Source organism: Saccoglossus kowalevskii, chromosome 3 (assembly GCF_978046115.1).
Source record: "Saccoglossus kowalevskii chromosome 3, keSacKowa6.1, whole genome shotgun sequence".
NCBI classification, from domain to species: domain Eukaryota; kingdom Metazoa; phylum Hemichordata; class Enteropneusta; family Harrimaniidae; genus Saccoglossus; species Saccoglossus kowalevskii.
The window spans coordinates 9122008-9141140 of NC_140643.1; the positions used below are offsets into that span (position 1 = coordinate 9122008).

Here is a 19133-nt window from a genome sequence, read left to right on the forward strand (position 1 = left end):
TGGATGTAATGAATAGTACTATGCTTGTCATATGGATGTAATGAATAGTACTATGCTTGTCATATGGATGTAATGAATAGTACTATGCTTGTCGTATGGATGTAATGAATAGTACTATGCTTGTCATATGGATGTAATGAATAGTACTATGCTTGTCATATGGATGTAATGAATAGTACTATGCTTGTCATATGGATGCAATGAATAGTACTATGCTTGTCATATGGATGCAATGAATAGTACTATGCTTGTCATATGGATGTAATGAATAGTACTATGCTTGTCATATGGATGTAATAAATAGTACTATGCTTGTCATATGGATGTAATGAATAGTACTATGCTTGTCATATGGATGAAATGAATAGTACTATGCTTGTCAATGGATGTAATGAATAGTACTATGCTTGTGATATGGATGTAATGAATAGTACTATGCTTGTCATATGGATGTAATGAATAGTACTGTGCTTGTCATATGGATGTAATGAATAGTACTATGCTTGTCGTATGGATGTAATGAATAGTACTATGCTTGTGATATGGATGTAATGAATAGTACTATGCTTGTGATATGGATGTAATGAATAGTACTATGCTTGTGATATGGATGTAATGAATAGTACTATGCTTGTGATATGGATGTAATGAATAGTACTATGCTTGTCATATGGATGTAATGAATAGTACTATGCTTGTCATATGGATGTAATGAATAGTACTATGCTTGTCATATGGATGTAATGAATAGTACTATGCTTGTCATATGGATGTAATGAATAGTACTATGCTTGTCATATGGATGTAATGAATAGTACTATGCTTGTCATATGGATGTAATGAATAGTACTATGCTTGTCATATGGATGTAATGAATAGTACTATGCTTGTCATATGGATGCAATGAATAGTACTATGCTTGTCATATGGATGTAATGAATAGTACTATGCTTTTCATATGGATGTAATGAATAGTACTATGCTTGTCATATGGATGTAATGAATAGTACTATGCTTGTCATATGGATGTAATGAATAGTACTATGCTTGTCATATGGATGTAATGAATAGTACTATGCTTGTCATATGGATGTAATGAATAGTACTATGCTTGTCATATGGATGTAATGAATAGTACTATGCTTGTCATATGGATGTAATGAATAGTACTATGCTTGTCATATGGATGTAATGAATAGTACTATGCTTGTCATATGGATGTAATGAATAGTACTATGCTTGTCATATGGATGCAATGAATAGTACTATGCTTGTCATATGGATGTAATGAATAGTACTATGCTTTTCATATGGATGTAATGAATAGTACTATGCTTGTCATATGGATGTAATGAATAGTACTATGCTTGTGATATGGATGTAATGAATAGTACTATGCTTGTGATATGGATGTAATAAATAGTACTATGCTTGTCATATGGATGTAATGAATAGTACTATGCTTGTCGTATGGATGTAATGAATAGTACTATGCTTGTCGTATGGATGTAATGAATAGTACTATGCTTGTCATATGGATGTAATGAATAGTACTATGCTTGTCATATGGATGTAATGAATAGTATTATGCTTGTCATATGGATGCAATGAATAGTACTATGCTTGTCATATGGATGTAATGAATAGTACTATGCATGTCATATGGATGTAATAAATAGTACTATGCTTGTCATATGGATGTAATGAATAGTACTATGCTTGTCATATGGATGTAATGAATAGTACTATGCTTGTCATATGGATGTAATGAATAGTACTATGCTTGTCATATGGATGTAATGAATAGTACTATGCTTGTCATATGGATGTAATGAATAGTACTGTGCTTGTCATATGGATGTAATGAATAGTACTATGCTTGTCGTATGGATGTAATGAATAGTACTATGCTTGTGATATGGATGTAATGAATAGTACTATGCTTGTCATATGGATGTAATGAATAGTACTATGCTTGTGATATGGATGTAATGAATAGTACTATGCTTGTCATATGGATGTAATGACTAGTACTATGCTTGTCATATGGATGTAATGAATAGTACTATGCTTGTTATATGGATGTAATGAATAGTACTATGCTTGTCATATGGATGTAATGAATAGTACTATGCTTGTCATATGGATGTAATGAATAGTACTATGCTTGTCATATGGATGTAATGAATAGTACTATGCTTGTCATATGGATGTAATGAATAGTACTATGCTTTTCATATGGATGTAATGAATAGTACTATGCTTGTCATATGGATGTAATGAATAGTACTATGCTTGTGATATGGATGTAATGAATAGTACTATGCTTTTCATATGGATGTAATGAATAGTACTATGCTTGTCATATGGATGTAATGAATAGTACTATGCTTGTCATATGGATGTAATGAATAGTACTATGCTTGTCATATGGATGTAATGAATAGTACTATGCTTGTCATATGGATGCAATGAATAGTACTATGCTTGTCATATGGATGCAATGAATAGTACTATGCTTGCCATATGGATGCAATGAATAGTACTATGCTTGCCATATGGATGCAATGAATAGTACTATGCTTGCCATATGGATGTAATGAATAGTACTATGCTTGTCATATGGATGTAATGAATAGTACTATGCTTGTCATATGGATGTAATGAATAGTACTATGCTTGTCATATGGATGTAATGAATAGTACTATGCTTGCCATATGGATGTAATGAATAGTACTATGCTTGTCATATGGATGTAATGAATAGTACTATGCTTGTCATATGGATGTAATGAATAGTACTATGCTTGTCATATGGATGTAATGAATAGTACTATGCTTGTCATATGGATGTAATGAATAGTACTATGCTTGTCATATGGATGTAATGAATAGTACTATGCTTGTCATATGGATGTAATGAATAGTACTATGCTTGTCATATGGATGTAATGAATAGTACTATGCTTGTCATATGGATGTAATGAATATTACTATGCTTGTCATATGGATGTAATGAATAGTACTATGCTTGTCGTATGGATGTAATGAATAGTACTATGCTTGTCATATGGATGTAATGAATAGTACTATGCTTGTCATATGGATGTAATGAATAGTACTATGCTTGTCGTATGGATGTAATGAATAGTACTATGCTTGTCGTATGGATGTAATGAATAGTACTATGCTTGTCGTATGGATGTAATGAATAGTACTATGCTTGTCATATGGATGTAATGAATAGTACTATGCTTGTCATATGGATGTAATGAATAGTACTATGCTTGTCATATGGATGCAATGAATAGTACTATGCTTGTCATATGGATGCAATGAATAGTACTATGCTTGTCATATGGATGTAATGAATAGTACTATGCTTGTCATATGGATGTAATAAATAGTACTATGCTTGTCATATGGATGTAATGAATAGTACTATGCTTGTCATATGGATGAAATGAATAGTACTATGCTTGTCAATGGATGTAATGAATAGTACTATGCTTGTGATATGGATGTAATGAATAGTACTATGCTTGTCATATGGATGTAATGAATAGTACTGTGCTTGTCATATGGATGTAATGAATAGTACTATGCTTGTCGTATGGATGTAATGAATAGTACTATGCTTGTGATATGGATGTAATGAATAGTACTATGCTTGTGATATGGATGTAATGAATAGTACTATGCTTGTGATATGGATGTAATGAATAGTACTATGCTTGTGATATGGATGTAATGAATAGTACTATGCTTGTCATATGGATGTAATGAATAGTACTATGCTTGTTATATGGATGTAATGAATAGTACTATGCTTGTCATATGGATGTAATGAATAGTACTATGCTTGTCATATGGATGTAATGAATAGTACTATGCTTGTCATATGGATGTAATGAATAGTACTATGCTTGTCATATGGATGTAATGAATAGTACTATGCTTGTCATATGGATGTAATGAATAGTACTATGCTTGTCATATGGATGCAATGAATAGTACTATGCTTGTCATATGGATGTAATGAATAGTACTATGCTTTTCATATGGATGTAATGAATAGTACTATGCTTGTCATATGGATGTAATGAATAGTACTATGCTTGTTATATGGATGTAATGAATAGTACTATGCTTGTCATATGGATGTAATGAATAGTACTATGCTTGTCATATGGATGTAATGAATAGTACTATGCTTGTCATATGGATGTAATGAATAGTACTATGCTTGTCATATGGATGTAATGAATAGTACTATGCTTGTCATATGGATGTAATGAATAGTACTATGCTTGTCATATGGATGTAATGAATAGTACTATGCTTGTCATATGGATGCAATGAATAGTACTATGCTTGTCATATGGATGTAATGAATAGTACTATGCTTTTCATATGGATGTAATGAATAGTACTATGCTTGTCATATGGATGTAATGAATAGTACTATGCTTGTGATATGGATGTAATGAATAGTACTATGCTTGTGATATGGATGTAATAAATAGTACTATGCTTGTCATATGGATGTAATGAATAGTACTATGCTTGTCGTATGGATGTAATGAATAGTACTATGCTTGTCGTATGGATGTAATGAATAGTACTATGCTTGTCGTATGGATGTAATGAATAGTACTATGCTTGTCATATGGATGTAATGAATAGTATTATGCTTGTCATATGGATGCAATGAATAGTACTATGCTTGTCATATGGATGTAATGAATAGTACTATGCATGTCATATGGATGTAATAAATAGTACTATGCTTGTCATATGGATGTAATGAATAGTACTATGCTTGTCATATGGATGTAATGAATAGTACTATGCTTGTCATATGGATGTAATGAATAGTACTATGCTTGTGATATGGATGTAATGAATAGTACTATGCTTGTCATATGGATGTAATGAATAGTACTGTGCTTGTCATATGGATGTAATGAATAGTACTATGCTTGTCGTATGGATGTAATGAATAGTACTATGCTTGTGATATGGATGTAATGAATAGTACTATGCTTGTCATATGGATGTAATGAATAGTACTATGCTTGTGATATGGATGTAATGAATAGTACTATGCTTGTCATATGGATGTAATGACTAGTACTATGCTTGTCATATGGATGTAATGAATAGTACTATGCTTGTTATATGGATGTAATGAATAGTACTATGCTTGTCATATGGATGTAATGAATAGTACTATGCTTGTCATATGGATGTAATGAATAGTACTATGCTTGTCATATGGATGTAATGAATAGTACTATGCTTGTCATATGGATGTAATGAATAGTACTATGCTTTTCATATGGATGTAATGAATAGTACTATGCTTGTCATATGGATGTAATTAATAGTACTATGCTTGTCATATGGATGACATGTAATGAATAGTACTATGCTTGTCGTATGGATGTAATGAATAGTACTATGCTTGTCATATGGATGTAATGAATAGTACTATGCTTGTCATATGGATGTAATGAATAGTACTATGCTTGTCATATGGATGTAATGAATAGTACTATGCTTTTCATATGGATGTAATGAATAGTACTATGCTTGTCATATGGATGTAATGAATAGTACTATGCTTGTGATATGGATGTAATGAATAGTACTATGCTTGTGATATGGATGTAATGAATAGTACTATGCTTTTCATATGGATGTAATGAATAGTACTATGCTTGTCATATGGATGTAATGAATAGTACTATGTTTGTCATATGGATGTAATGAATAGTACTATGCTTGTCATATGGATGTAATGAATAGTACTATGCTTGTCATATGGATGCAATGAATAGTACTATGCTTGTCATATGGATGCAATGAATAGTACTATGCTTGCCATATGGATGCAATGAATAGTACTATGCTTGCCATATGGATGCAATGAATAGTACTATGCTTGCCATATGGATGTAATGAATAGTACTATGCTTGTCATATGGATGTAATGAATAGTACTATGCTTGTCATATGGATGTAATGAATAGTACTATGCTTGTCATATGGATGTAATGAATAGTACTATGCTTGCCATATGGATGTAATGAATAGTACTATGCTTGTCATATGGATGTAATGAATAGTACTATGCTTGTCATATGGATGTAATGAATAGTACTATGCTTGTCATATGGATGTAATGAATAGTACTATGCTTGTCATATGGATGTAATGAATAGTACTATGCTTGTCATATGGATGTAATGAATAGTACTATGCTTGTCATATGGATGTAATGAATAGTACTATGCTTGTCATATGGATGTAATGAATAGTACTATGCTTGTCATATGGATGTAATGAATATTACTATGCTTGTCATATGGATGTAATGAATAGTACTATGCTTGTCGTATGGATGTAATGAATAGTACTATGCTTGTCATATGGATGTAATGAATAGTACTATGCTTGTCATATGGATGTAATGAATAGTACTATGCTTGTCGTATGGATGTAATGAATAGTACTATGCTTGTCGTATGGATGTAATGAATAGTACTATGCTTGTCATATGGATGTAATGAATAGTACTATGCTTGTCGTATGGATGTAATGAATAGTACTATGCTTGTGATATGGATGTAATGTATAGTACTATGCTTTTCATATGGATGTAATGAATAGTACTATGCTTGTGATATGGATGTAATGAATAGTACTATGCTTTTCATATGGATGTAATGAATAGTACTATGCTTGTCATATGGATGTAATGAATAGTACTATGCTTGTCGTATGGATGTAATGAATAGTACTATGCTTGTGATATGGATGTAATGAATAGTACTATGCTTTTCATATGGATGTAATGAATAGTACTATGCTTTTCATATGGATGTAATGAATAGTACTATGCTTGTCATATGGATGTAATGAATAGTACTATGCTTGTCATATGGATGTAATGAATAGTACTATGCTTGTCATATGGATGTAATGAATAGTACTATGCTTGTCATATGGATGTAATGAATAGTACTATGCTTGTGATATGGATGTAATGAATAGTACTATGCTTGTCATATGGATGTAATGAATAGTACTATGCTTGTCATATGGATGTAATGAATAGTACTATGCTTGTCATATGGATGTAATGAATAGTACTATGCTTGTCGTATGGATGTAATGAATAGTACTATGCTTGTCATATGGATGTAATGAATAGTACTATGCTTGTGATATGGATGTAATGAATAGTACTATGCTTGTCATATGGATGTAATGAATAGTACTATGCTTGTGATATGGATGTAATGAATAGTACTATGCTTGTCATATGGATGTAATGAATAGCACTATGCTTGTCATATGGATGTAATAAATAGTACTATGCTTGTCATATGGATGTAATGAATAGTACTATGCTTGTCATATGGATGTAATGAATAGTACTATGCTTGTCATATGGATGTAATGAATAGTACTATGCTTGTCATATGGATGTAATGAATAGTACTATGCTTGTCATATGGATGTAATGAATAGTACTATGCTTGTCATATGGATGTAATAAATAGTACTATGCTTGTCATATGGATGTAATAAATAGTACTATGCTTGTCATATGGATGTAATGAATAGTACTATGCTTGTCATATGGATGTAATGAATAGTACTATGCTTGTCATATGGATGTAATGAATAGTACTATGCTTGTCATATGGATGTAATGAATAGTACTATGCTTGTCGTATGGATGTAATGAATAGTACTATGCTTGTGATATGGATGTAATAAATAGTACTATGCTTGTCATATGGATGTAATGAATAGTACTATGCTTGTCATATGGATGTAATGAATAGTACTATGCTTGTCGTATGGATGTAATGAATAGTACTATGCTTGTGATATGGATGTAATGAATAGTACTATGCTTGTCATATAGATGTAATGAATAGTACTATGCTTGTCGTATGGATGTAATGAATAGTACTATGCTTGTGATATGGATGTAATGAATAGTACTATGCTTGTCATATAGATGTAATGAATAGTACTATGCTTGTCATATGGATGTAATGAATTGTACTATGCTTGTGATATGGATGTAATGAATAGTACTATGCTTGTCGTATGGATGTAATGAATAGTACTATGCTTGTGATATGGATGTAATGAATAGTACTATGCTTGTCATATAGATGTAATGAATAGTACTATGCTTGTCATATGGATGTAATGAATTGTACTATGCTTGTGATATGGATGTAATGAATAGTACTATGCTTGTCGTATGGATGTAATGAATAGTACTATTGCTTGTGATATGGATGTAATGAATAGTACTATGCTTGTCATATAGATGTAATGAATAGTACTATGCTTGTCATATGGATGTAATGAATTGTACTATGCTTGTCATATGGATGTAATGAATTGTACTATGCTTGTCATATGGATGTAATAAATAGTACTATGCTTGTCATATGGATGTAATGAATAGTACTATGCTTGTCATATAGATGTAATAAATAGTACTATGCTTGTCATATGGATGTAATGAATAGTACTATGCTTGTCGTATGGATGTAATGAATAGTACTATGCTTGTGATATGGATGTAATGAATAGTACTATGCTTGTGATATGGATGTAATGAATAGTACTATGCTTGTCGTATGGATGTAATGAATAGTACTATGCTTGTCGTATGGATGTAATGAATAGTACTATGCTTGTCATATGGATGTAATGAATAGTACTATGCTTGTCATATGGATGTAATAAATAGTACTATGCTTGTCATATGGATGTAATAAATAGTACTATGCTTGTCATATGGATGTAGTGAATAGTACTATGCTTGTCATATGGATGTAATGAATAGTACTATGCTTGTCATATGGATGTAATGAATAGTACTATGCTTGTCATATGGATGTAATGAATAGTACTATGCTTGTCATATGGATGTAATGAATAGTACTATGCTTGTCATATGGATGTAATGAATAGTACTATGCTTGTCATATGGATGTAATGAATAGTACTATGCTTGTCATATGGATGTAATGAATAGTACTATGCTTGTCATATGGATGTAATGAATAGTACTATGCTTGTCATATGGATGTAATGAATAGTACTATGCTTGTCATATGGATGTAATGAATAGTACTATGCTTGTCATATGGATGTAATGAATAGTACTATGCTTGTCATATGGATGTAATGAATAGTACTATGCTTGTCATATGGATGTAATGAATAGTACTATGCTTGTCATATGGATGTAATGAATAGTACTATGCTTGTCATATGGATGTAATGAATAGTACTATGCTTGTCATATGGATGTAATGAATAGTACTATGCTTGTCATATGGATGTAATGAATAGTACTATGCTTGTCATATGGATGTAATGAATAGTACTATGCTTGTCATATGGATGTAATGAATAGTACTATGCTTGTGATATGGATGTAATGAATAGTACTATGCTTGTGATATGGATGTAATGAATAGTACTATACTTGTCATATGGATGTAATGAATAGTACTATGCTTGTCATATGGATGTAATGAATAGTACTATGCTTGTCATATGGATGTAATGAATAGTACTATGCTTGTGATATGGATGTAATGAATAGTACTATGCTTGTGATATGGATGTAATGAATAGTACTATGCTTGTGATATGGATGTAATGAATAGTACTATGCTTGTCATATGGATGTAATGAATAGTACTATGCTTGTCATATGGATGTAATGAACAGTACTATGCTTGTCATATGGATGTAATGAACAGTACTATGCTTGTCATATGGATGTAATGAATAGTACTATGCTTGTCATATGGATGTAATGAATAGTACTATGCTTGTCATATGGATGTAATGAATAGTACTATGCTTGTCATATGGATGTAATGAATAGTACTATGCTTGTGATATGGATGTAATGAATAGTACTATGCTTGTCATATGGATGTAATGAATAGTACTATGCTTGTCATATGGATGTAATGAATAGTACTATGCTTGTGATATGGATGTAATGAATAGTACTATGCTTGTGATATGGATGTAATGAATAGTACTATGCTTGTCATATGGATGTAATGAATAGTACTATGCTTGTCATATGGATGTAATGAATAGTACTATGCTTGTCATATGGATGTAATGAATAGTACTATGCTTGTGATATGGATGTAATGAATAGTACTATGCTTGTCATATGGATGTAATGAATAGTACTATGCTTGTCATATGGATGTAATGAATAGTACTATGCTTGTCATATGGATGTAATGAATAGTACTATGCTTGTCATATGGATGTAATGAATAGTACTATGCTTGTCATATGGATGTAATGAATAGTACTATGCTTGTCATATGGATGTAATGAATAGTACTATGCTTGTCGTATGGATGTAATGAATAGTACTATGCTTGTCATATGGATGTAATGAATAGTACTATGCTTGTCATATGGATGTAATGAATAGTACTATGCTTGTCATATGGATGCAATGAATAGTACTATGCTTGTCATATGGATGCAATGAATAGTACTATGCTTGTCATATGGATGTAATGAATAGTACTATGCTTGTCATATGGATGTAATAAATAGTACTATGCTTGTCATATGGATGTAATGAATAGTACTATGCTTGTCATATGGATGAAATGAATAGTACTATGCTTGTCAATGGATGTAATGAATAGTACTATGCTTGTGATATGGATGTAATGAATAGTACTATGCTTGTCATATGGATGTAATGAATAGTACTGTGCTTGTCATATGGATGTAATGAATAGTACTATGCTTGTCGTATGGATGTAATGAATAGTACTATGCTTGTGATATGGATGTAATGAATAGTACTATGCTTGTGATATGGATGTAATGAATAGTACTATGCTTGTGATATGGATGTAATGAATAGTACTATGCTTGTCATATGGATGTAATGAATAGACTATGCTTGTTATATGGATGTAATGAATAGTACTATGCTTGTCATATGGATGTAATGAATAGTACTATGCTTGTCATATGGATGTAATGAATAGTACTATGCTTGTCATATGGATGTAATGAATAGTACTATGCTTGTCATATGGATGTAATGAATAGTACTATGCTTGTCATATGGATGTAATGAATAGTACTATGCTTGTCATATGGATGCAATGAATAGTACTATGCTTGTCATATGGATGTAATGAATAGTACTATGCTTTTCATATGGATGTAATGAATAGTACTATGCTTGTCATATGGATGTAATGAATAGTACTATGCTTGTTATATGGATGTAATGAATAGTACTATGCTTGTCATATGGATGTAATGAATAGTACTATGCTTGTCATATGGATGTAATGAATAGTACTATGCTTGTCATATGGATGTAATGAATAGTACTATGCTTGTCATATGGATGTAATGAATAGTACTATGCTTGTCATATGGATGTAATGAATAGTACTATGCTTGTCATATGGATGCAATGAATAGTACTATGCTTGTCATATGGATGTAATGAATAGTACTATGCTTTTCATATGGATGTAATGAATAGTACTATGCTTGTCATATGGATGTAATGAATAGTACTATGCTTGTGATATGGATGTAATGAATAGTACTATGCTTGTCATATGGATGTAATGAATAGTACTATGCTTGTCATATGGATGTAATGAATAGTACTATGCTTGTCGTATGGATGTAATGAATAGTACTATGCTTGTCATATGGATGTAATGAATAGTACTATGCTTGTCATATGGATGTAATGAATAGTATTATGCTTGTCATATGGATGCAATGAATAGTACTATGCTTGTCATATGGATGTAATGAATAGTACTATGCTTGTCATATGGATGTAATAAATAGTACTATGCTTGTCATATGGATGTAATGAATAGTACTATGCTTGTCATATGGATGTAATGAATAGTACTATGCTTGTCATATGGATGTAATGAATAGTACTATGCTTGTGATATGGATGTAATGAATAGTACTATGCTTGTCATATGGATGTAATGAATAGTACTGTGCTTGTCATATGGATGTAATGAATAGTACTATGCTTGTCGTATGGATGTAATGAATAGTACTATGCTTGTGATATGGATGTAATGAATAGTACTATGCTTGTCATATGGATGTAATGAATAGTACTATGCTTGTGATATGGATGTAATGAATAGTACTATGCTTGTCATATGGATGTAATGAATAGTACTATGCTTGTCATATGGATGTAATGAATAGTACTATGCTTGTTATATGGATGTAATGAATAGTACTATGCTTGTCATATGGATGTAATGAATAGTACTATGCTTTTCATATGGATGTAATGAATAGTACTATGCTTGTGATATGGATGTAATGAATAGTACTATGCTTGTGATATGGATGTAATGAATAGTACTATGCTTGTCATATGGATGTAATGAATAGTACTATGCTTGTCATATGGATGTAATGAATAGTACTATGCTTGTCGTATGGATGTAATGAATAGTACTATGCTTGTCATATGGATGTAATGAATAGTACTATGCTTGTCATATGGATGTAATGAATAGTATTATGCTTGTCATATGGATGCAATGAATAGTACTATGCTTGTCATATGGATGTAATGAATAGTACTATGCTTGTCATATGGATGTAATAAATAGTACTATGCTTGTCATATGGATGTAATGAATAGTACTATGCTTGTCATATGGATGTAATGAATAGTACTATGCTTGTCATATGGATGTAATGAATAGTACTATGCTTGTCATATGGATGTAATGAATAGTACTATGCTTGTCATATGGATGTAATGAATAGTACTGTGCTTGTCATATGGATGTAATGAATAGTACTATGCTTGTCGTATGGATGTAATGAATAGTACTATGCTTGTGATATGGATGTAATGAATAGTACTATGCTTGTGATATGGATGTAATGAATAGTACTATGCTTGTGATATGGATGTAATGAATAGTACTATGCTTGTCATATGGATGTAATGAATAGTACTATGCTTGTCATATGGATGTAATGAATAGTACTATGCTTGTTATATGGATGTAATGAATAGTACTATGCTTGTCATATGGATGTAATGAATAGTACTATGCTTGTCATATGGATGTAATGAATAGTACTATGCTTGTCATATGGATGTAATGAATAGTACTATGCTTGTCATATGGATGTAATGAATAGTACTATGCTTGTCATATGGATGTAATGAATAGTACTATGCTTGTCATATGGATGTAATGAATAGTACTATGCTTGTCATTTACTAGATATTTGTTTTTATTAATCTTTACATTTTCCCACTCATGTTCCATATTAAGATCTTTGAGAATTGTTTTAATACAATTGACCCAATTTTGGCTGTCTGAGTTATCCATATTGATTGGCAATCTGTATGCTTCATTTATGAGGCTGTTTTCAGGCATATTACGCAATCTCAACCAATATTTAAACATCTGTCTGATACATGTAGTTATAAGTGGGTATCGTCCCAGTTCTATAAAGCAGGCAAGGTTTGTGGTCACGCAGTTTACCTTTAGTATTTACTTGTCATATTTCAAGTGCATTTTTTTCCATTGGTGACAATAAGCACATCAAATATTTTTTTATTATGTCACATGTCCATATTTCAGTATTCCAACCTTACATTAAGTTCTCTCTCTAGTACGACCTCTAATTCTAACCCTAACCCGACCTCTTCTTTCCCCTAAATTAAACGTATATGCCCCTTCTATGGGCACCTCTGCATCTAGAGGGACATGTGCAACTGAATTGGTAAGCTAGAGAGTTGGGGTTGGGGTTGGAGTTAGGGTAAGGAGTGGTATACAATAGAAAGTCTTTCTTCATTCGACACCTGATTGAGTATTCCTGTGTGTGCTAGGCGGAGGTGCTAGCACATACAGCTGTGTACAACTTCCAGGGACCGAAGCAATGAACTCCGATGGAAAAAACAAAGCAATGCCGCATTACATACCAGCACAAACAGGAGCTATCTACAGTTGACATCGTCGAATCTTCTACACGTTGCTTGCCTGACTTCGTTTGCTTGACCACAGTCGTAAGTGTTTCGTTGGACCATGCATGGAGTTAAAAATGACCGACGCAAATCAGTTTCCGGGTTAGCTATGCGTTGAATGCCGCAAGAGGGCGTGATTGAACTGGCATGCGAAAATACGTTTGCATATATATGTATATTGATAGCTGATTGCCCAATTTTGGGTAAGGAACCAATTCCATGCCTTATGTATGCTGATGATATAGTCATCCTATCAAAGACTAAATCTGGACTACAAAACTCCCTTTTTAAATTACAAAACTATTGTAAAAGCAGGAAATTAAATGTTAGTGTAAAGAAAACAAAAATTCTGATTATGAACAAAAAAATTGATAATTCAGAAATTTTCAATATTGATAATAAAAAGGTACAGATTGACAATCAATTACCATATTTAGGAATCAATTTTAACTCTAATAGTACCTTCAAAACCTGCATTAAATCATTGACTCTGAAAGCACAAAAAAGCTACTTCTCAATTAGACAACAATTCAATATTTACGCCAATACCCAAATTAACGCAATATGTTATTTATTTGACAGCATGGTAAAACCAGTTTGTATATATGGGAGTGAAATATGGGGTGCCTATACCATCAACAATTTCGAACACAAAGGGACACTCAAATCAATCACAAATGACAATTTGGAATATGAAAAACTACATTTGAAATTCTGCAAGAATACATTAGGAGTCCACAGGAGAAGCTCAAACATTGCATCACGGGGTGGATTAGGTCGATACCCCATACATTTGGAGGTAATTAACAATGTGTTCTCCTACTGGGCGAGGATAGCACATAGAAAGTCCCAGATTCTGACAAAGATAGCTTTACAAAATGAACTGGATCTACACGAACAAGGACAGAAATCATTTGTAACTTTTATAAAACACATGTTAGAAACACTTAAATGTAACAAACTCTGGGGAGCTAATAATCTAAATTATAAAAATATAAAAAGAATTATACAAAATAAACTTAAAGATACATATAATAATGAATGGATGAAGCAACACAATAAAGACAACAATCAAAATGTTGGCAACAAATTAAAGACATACCTACTGGTAAAGAAAAATTACAAATTTGAAAATTATCTAAAAGTAATTTTGAATTATAAAATAAGATCAGCAATTACAAAATTAAGAATTTCAAGCCACAACTTGCCAATTGAGAAAGGGCAATACAATAATATCCATCAAAAACAAAGAATATGTAAATTGTGCGACTCATCTGAAGTGGGTGATGAAAAACACTGTGTTATGAACTGTTCAAACTCAGATATTAAATCAAATAGAGAAAAAAAAATCACAATTTTAGCTTTCCAGAATTTGAAAAAATCATTTATTTGTTAAGTGCTTTGGATACTCATCTTATGATACCTTTCGCCAAATATGTTAATTCTAAGGGCTGTGTAATTTCCTGTTTGTCCGACGCTTCGTTTTCGTGTCACTGTCAAAATTATTGCTACTTTTTACTTAACAGGGACTAAATGGTCTCTATAAAGCGGTAATCAGGATCGCCAAAAAGTCAACTGATTTGAAACACTTGCCGGACGTCTCTCTCTCTTCTGAAATCCGCCTTGGTGATCATGGGCTGGTCTCTGGAATCTATTTCTTTCAAAAGTGTTGCGCCAGGTTTACGTTGTCGGCGTTTCTCTTTAAACCTAGTCGTTTTTTTTTCATGGACGAGGACAGTTTCCCCCCCCCCCCCAAAAAAGGATCTAAGGTTAAGTGATGTCGCACCTTCGGGTCGTGTCTATTGAAATCAGTTTTGTCAAGTGAAACTTTGGGATTATGACACAAGATGAAAACTTATCTAAATGGCTAAATATGAAATACGTGAACATCTAGTGGGCCTAAACCTCTTTGTGGTCTGACAAAACATTTTATCAATTCCTATAATAATGTGTCGTGCATCATTATTTTCTACCGTTCCCATCGCATGGCCCATTTCAACGGAATGGCAACTATTCGACCCGTAATTTTCACTTCGCATTTCACGTGACATTAAGATCGATTTGCCCGTGGAATGTGTTTAATTACAATATTTCTGTAATATCTGGTCCTCTTTATGTGCTTGCTAACAAATCAAAGTTATTGCCGCTTTAAGCAAATTATTGCATCGAAGATAGAATGGTTGAATCTCCATTTGAGGGTTCCAATTTTCAGTACATTTATATATGTATATTATAAACATAATTTCGAACTAACGTCCATTGTTAATTGCCTTCCCCGAACCTGGTATGGATATCATAGATATTTCCGTTTATGAATATTCCAATGTACACATCTTTTCAGGCCAGTCGTACCAACAGAAACAATTGCCATCCAATGCAAGCTTAAGCTTGGTGTAGTTTCATGTCCACAGTGTGGTGATGAAATGTGGAAATGGGATGAGGACAAACATTTGAACATTTCATGGTAAAGTGAGACTTATTTTTCGTGCACGCAGAAAAAATACTATTCGAAGTTGTTTGTTTGTTCGTGCGTTTCCTTCGTGTGTATGTATATTCAAATTAAATATTTTCGCTACGTTAAATCTCTTGTTTCGTCTTTTTTTTTTAGTTCTGGAGCTCTCACTCACAATGATCCACAGACGCCAACGTTACTTTATACGACTCCAAATGGAATTGACGTACACGTGAGTGTGACCCTAACCCGCCGGGGCAACAATGATAACACTGATTCCCCTACAATACGCATTGGCGTCAACAACATTGAGATGCGCCTCAGTGACCATAACTTGAAAATTGAGACTGGCAGACACAAAGGAATACCCCTTGCTAATAGATTATGCAAACTTTGTGATCAAAATAAAGTAGAAGATGAGTATCACCTCATGATGTGATGCAAAAGATATACCCCCGAAAGAAATGTCCTATTCGAAATGGCAAAAACCAAAATCCAAACTTTAAAAATGTGACACAATTCATAGCCTTGCTAAACAACAGTGGCCTAACACTCCCCGTAGCAAGGTATCTAAAGAAGTGTTTTGAAATGAGACAGCCACCCCAGTGACAATCTTCTTTCACTATTTAAGTTTTGCATTTTGTTTTCTATCTATTATAGTATCATAATTGTATACTTGTTATTATCTGTAATGTATTAGCTTAGTTTGTTTTATTTTATTTTATCTATTTACTTTTTTGTAACCTTTTATTCCTTCTTAAATTTTTGTAACCATTGCCAATCCCTCCGGGGAATGTGTAAGTGTTAATAAATTATTATTAATATTGCCGATACGCCTATCAGCATTCGCGTAGGGATCAACCGTGCAGTTCTGGACGTGCAGCCAGGCCACCTCGTAACTGAACATCTAACCTGGTCATTCGCCCCACACGCGCATCTATTTTAAGGGCGAAGATGCACCGTACCTGAATCTTTGTAATAATAATAAATGTAAATGATAGTAAATGTTAGGATTACTTTTTTTTTTAATTTTGTATAGCGTGTGATTTAATTTTCAGTTTTGATGGTTTAATGCCGGATTATTTGTGAAATGCGTTTTGATGTATATTTTATTTTATTTTGTGATGTTGTGATGTTGTGTTGTGTGTGTTAATTGTTAATAAAATAATAAGATTTATTTTTTGTCATCCATTATAAGTAAATTCAGGTTTATGGTTGATCAAGTAATCTCAGACCGGAGCTGCCTTGTTATGAGAGTGTTCCAACCTATTTGAAACGCCCACCAATGACTCTATCCAGGTTTCTTCGGAGCATCAAGACTGTAAAGTCGCTCAGAGATAAACAGGCGAGCGATAGATATTAAAACTAGTGGTTTGTGATTACACGTACATTGAAAGTGTTTGTTTGTTTGCATGCAACTCCACACTTTTGGCCAGAGTTTGTGAATCGCAACAAAAATTCAAAGTATCACATTTCATATCATATGAAGTGATCCTTCAAATTCCCCCATAACCTCCATCGTAAATTGCAATAATTCTGTTGTTAAAGGCTCTACTTTTGCTCGATGTGGTTTTGAACCCTTTCCTTGGCCATTGTTTTTATTCAATAGTTGAACTGTCTACTCGTCAACTCCAGACGTTGCATCATGGCTAAAGCTGCACAGCCATAATCAAATTGCAAGTTATTCCTAATATCGGTTTTACAAAATGTGGGGTACATGTGGCAAAGACAATGTCGGTTTTACAAAATGTGGGGTACATGTGGCAAAGACAATGTCGGTTTTACAAAATGTGGGGTACATGTGGCAAAGACAATGTCGGTTTTACAAAATGTGGGGTACATGTGGCAAAGACAATGTCGGTTTTACAAAATGTGGGGTACATGTGGCAAAGACAATGTCGGTTTTACAAAATGTGGGGTACATGTGGCAAAGACAATGTCGGTTTTACAAAATGTGGGGTACATGTGGCAAAGACAATGTCGGTTTTACAAAATGTGGGGTACATGTGGCAAAGACAATGTCGGTTTTACAAAATGTGGGGTACATGTGGCAAAGACAATGTCGGTTTTACAAAATGTGGGGTACATGTGGCAAAGACAATGTCGGTTTTACAAAATGTGGGGTACATGTGGCAAAGACAATGTCGGTTTTACAAAATGTGGGGTACATGTGGCAAAGACAATGTCGGTTTACAAAATGTGGGGTACATGTGGCAAAGACAATGTCGGTTTTACAAAATGTGGGGTACATGTGGCAAAGACAATGTCGGTTTTACAAAATGTGGGGTACATGTGGCAAAGACAATGTCGGTTTTACAAAATGTGGGGTACATGTGGCAAAGACAATGTCGGTTTACAAAATGTGGGGTACATGTGGCAAAGACAATGTCGGTTTACAAAATGTGGGGTACATGTGGCAAAGACAATGTCGGTTTACAACCTATGAATAGTTGTTTCTAACAATCACACTCGGGATATGAATAAAATGTTGAAATTACACTCTGCAGATTGATTCAAGTGTTGCCGGGTTACTAACAGTAGCACAAAAATGTTTAATAATTAATGCAGTTTAGAGAAATAAAC

At 33.0% G+C, this 19133-nt stretch overlaps 1 protein-coding gene across 2 annotated transcripts in view; it reads right to left on the minus strand.

Annotated features, from left to right (window-relative positions):
* Positions 1-14219, minus strand: part of LOC146747459 (uncharacterized) — a 28432-nt gene extending 14213 nt beyond the window's left edge. For both annotated transcript variants that reach the window (XR_014928934.1, XM_085496733.1), the window contains exon 1: positions 14057-14219. Coding sequence is in view for 1 of the 2 variants with exons in the window: in XM_085496733.1 (XP_085352859.1) it covers positions 14057-14088 (32 nt within the window). In the remaining variant the exon portion in view is untranslated. The remainder of the gene's footprint in view (positions 1-14056) is intronic.
* Positions 14220-19133: the final 4914 nt, after the last annotated feature.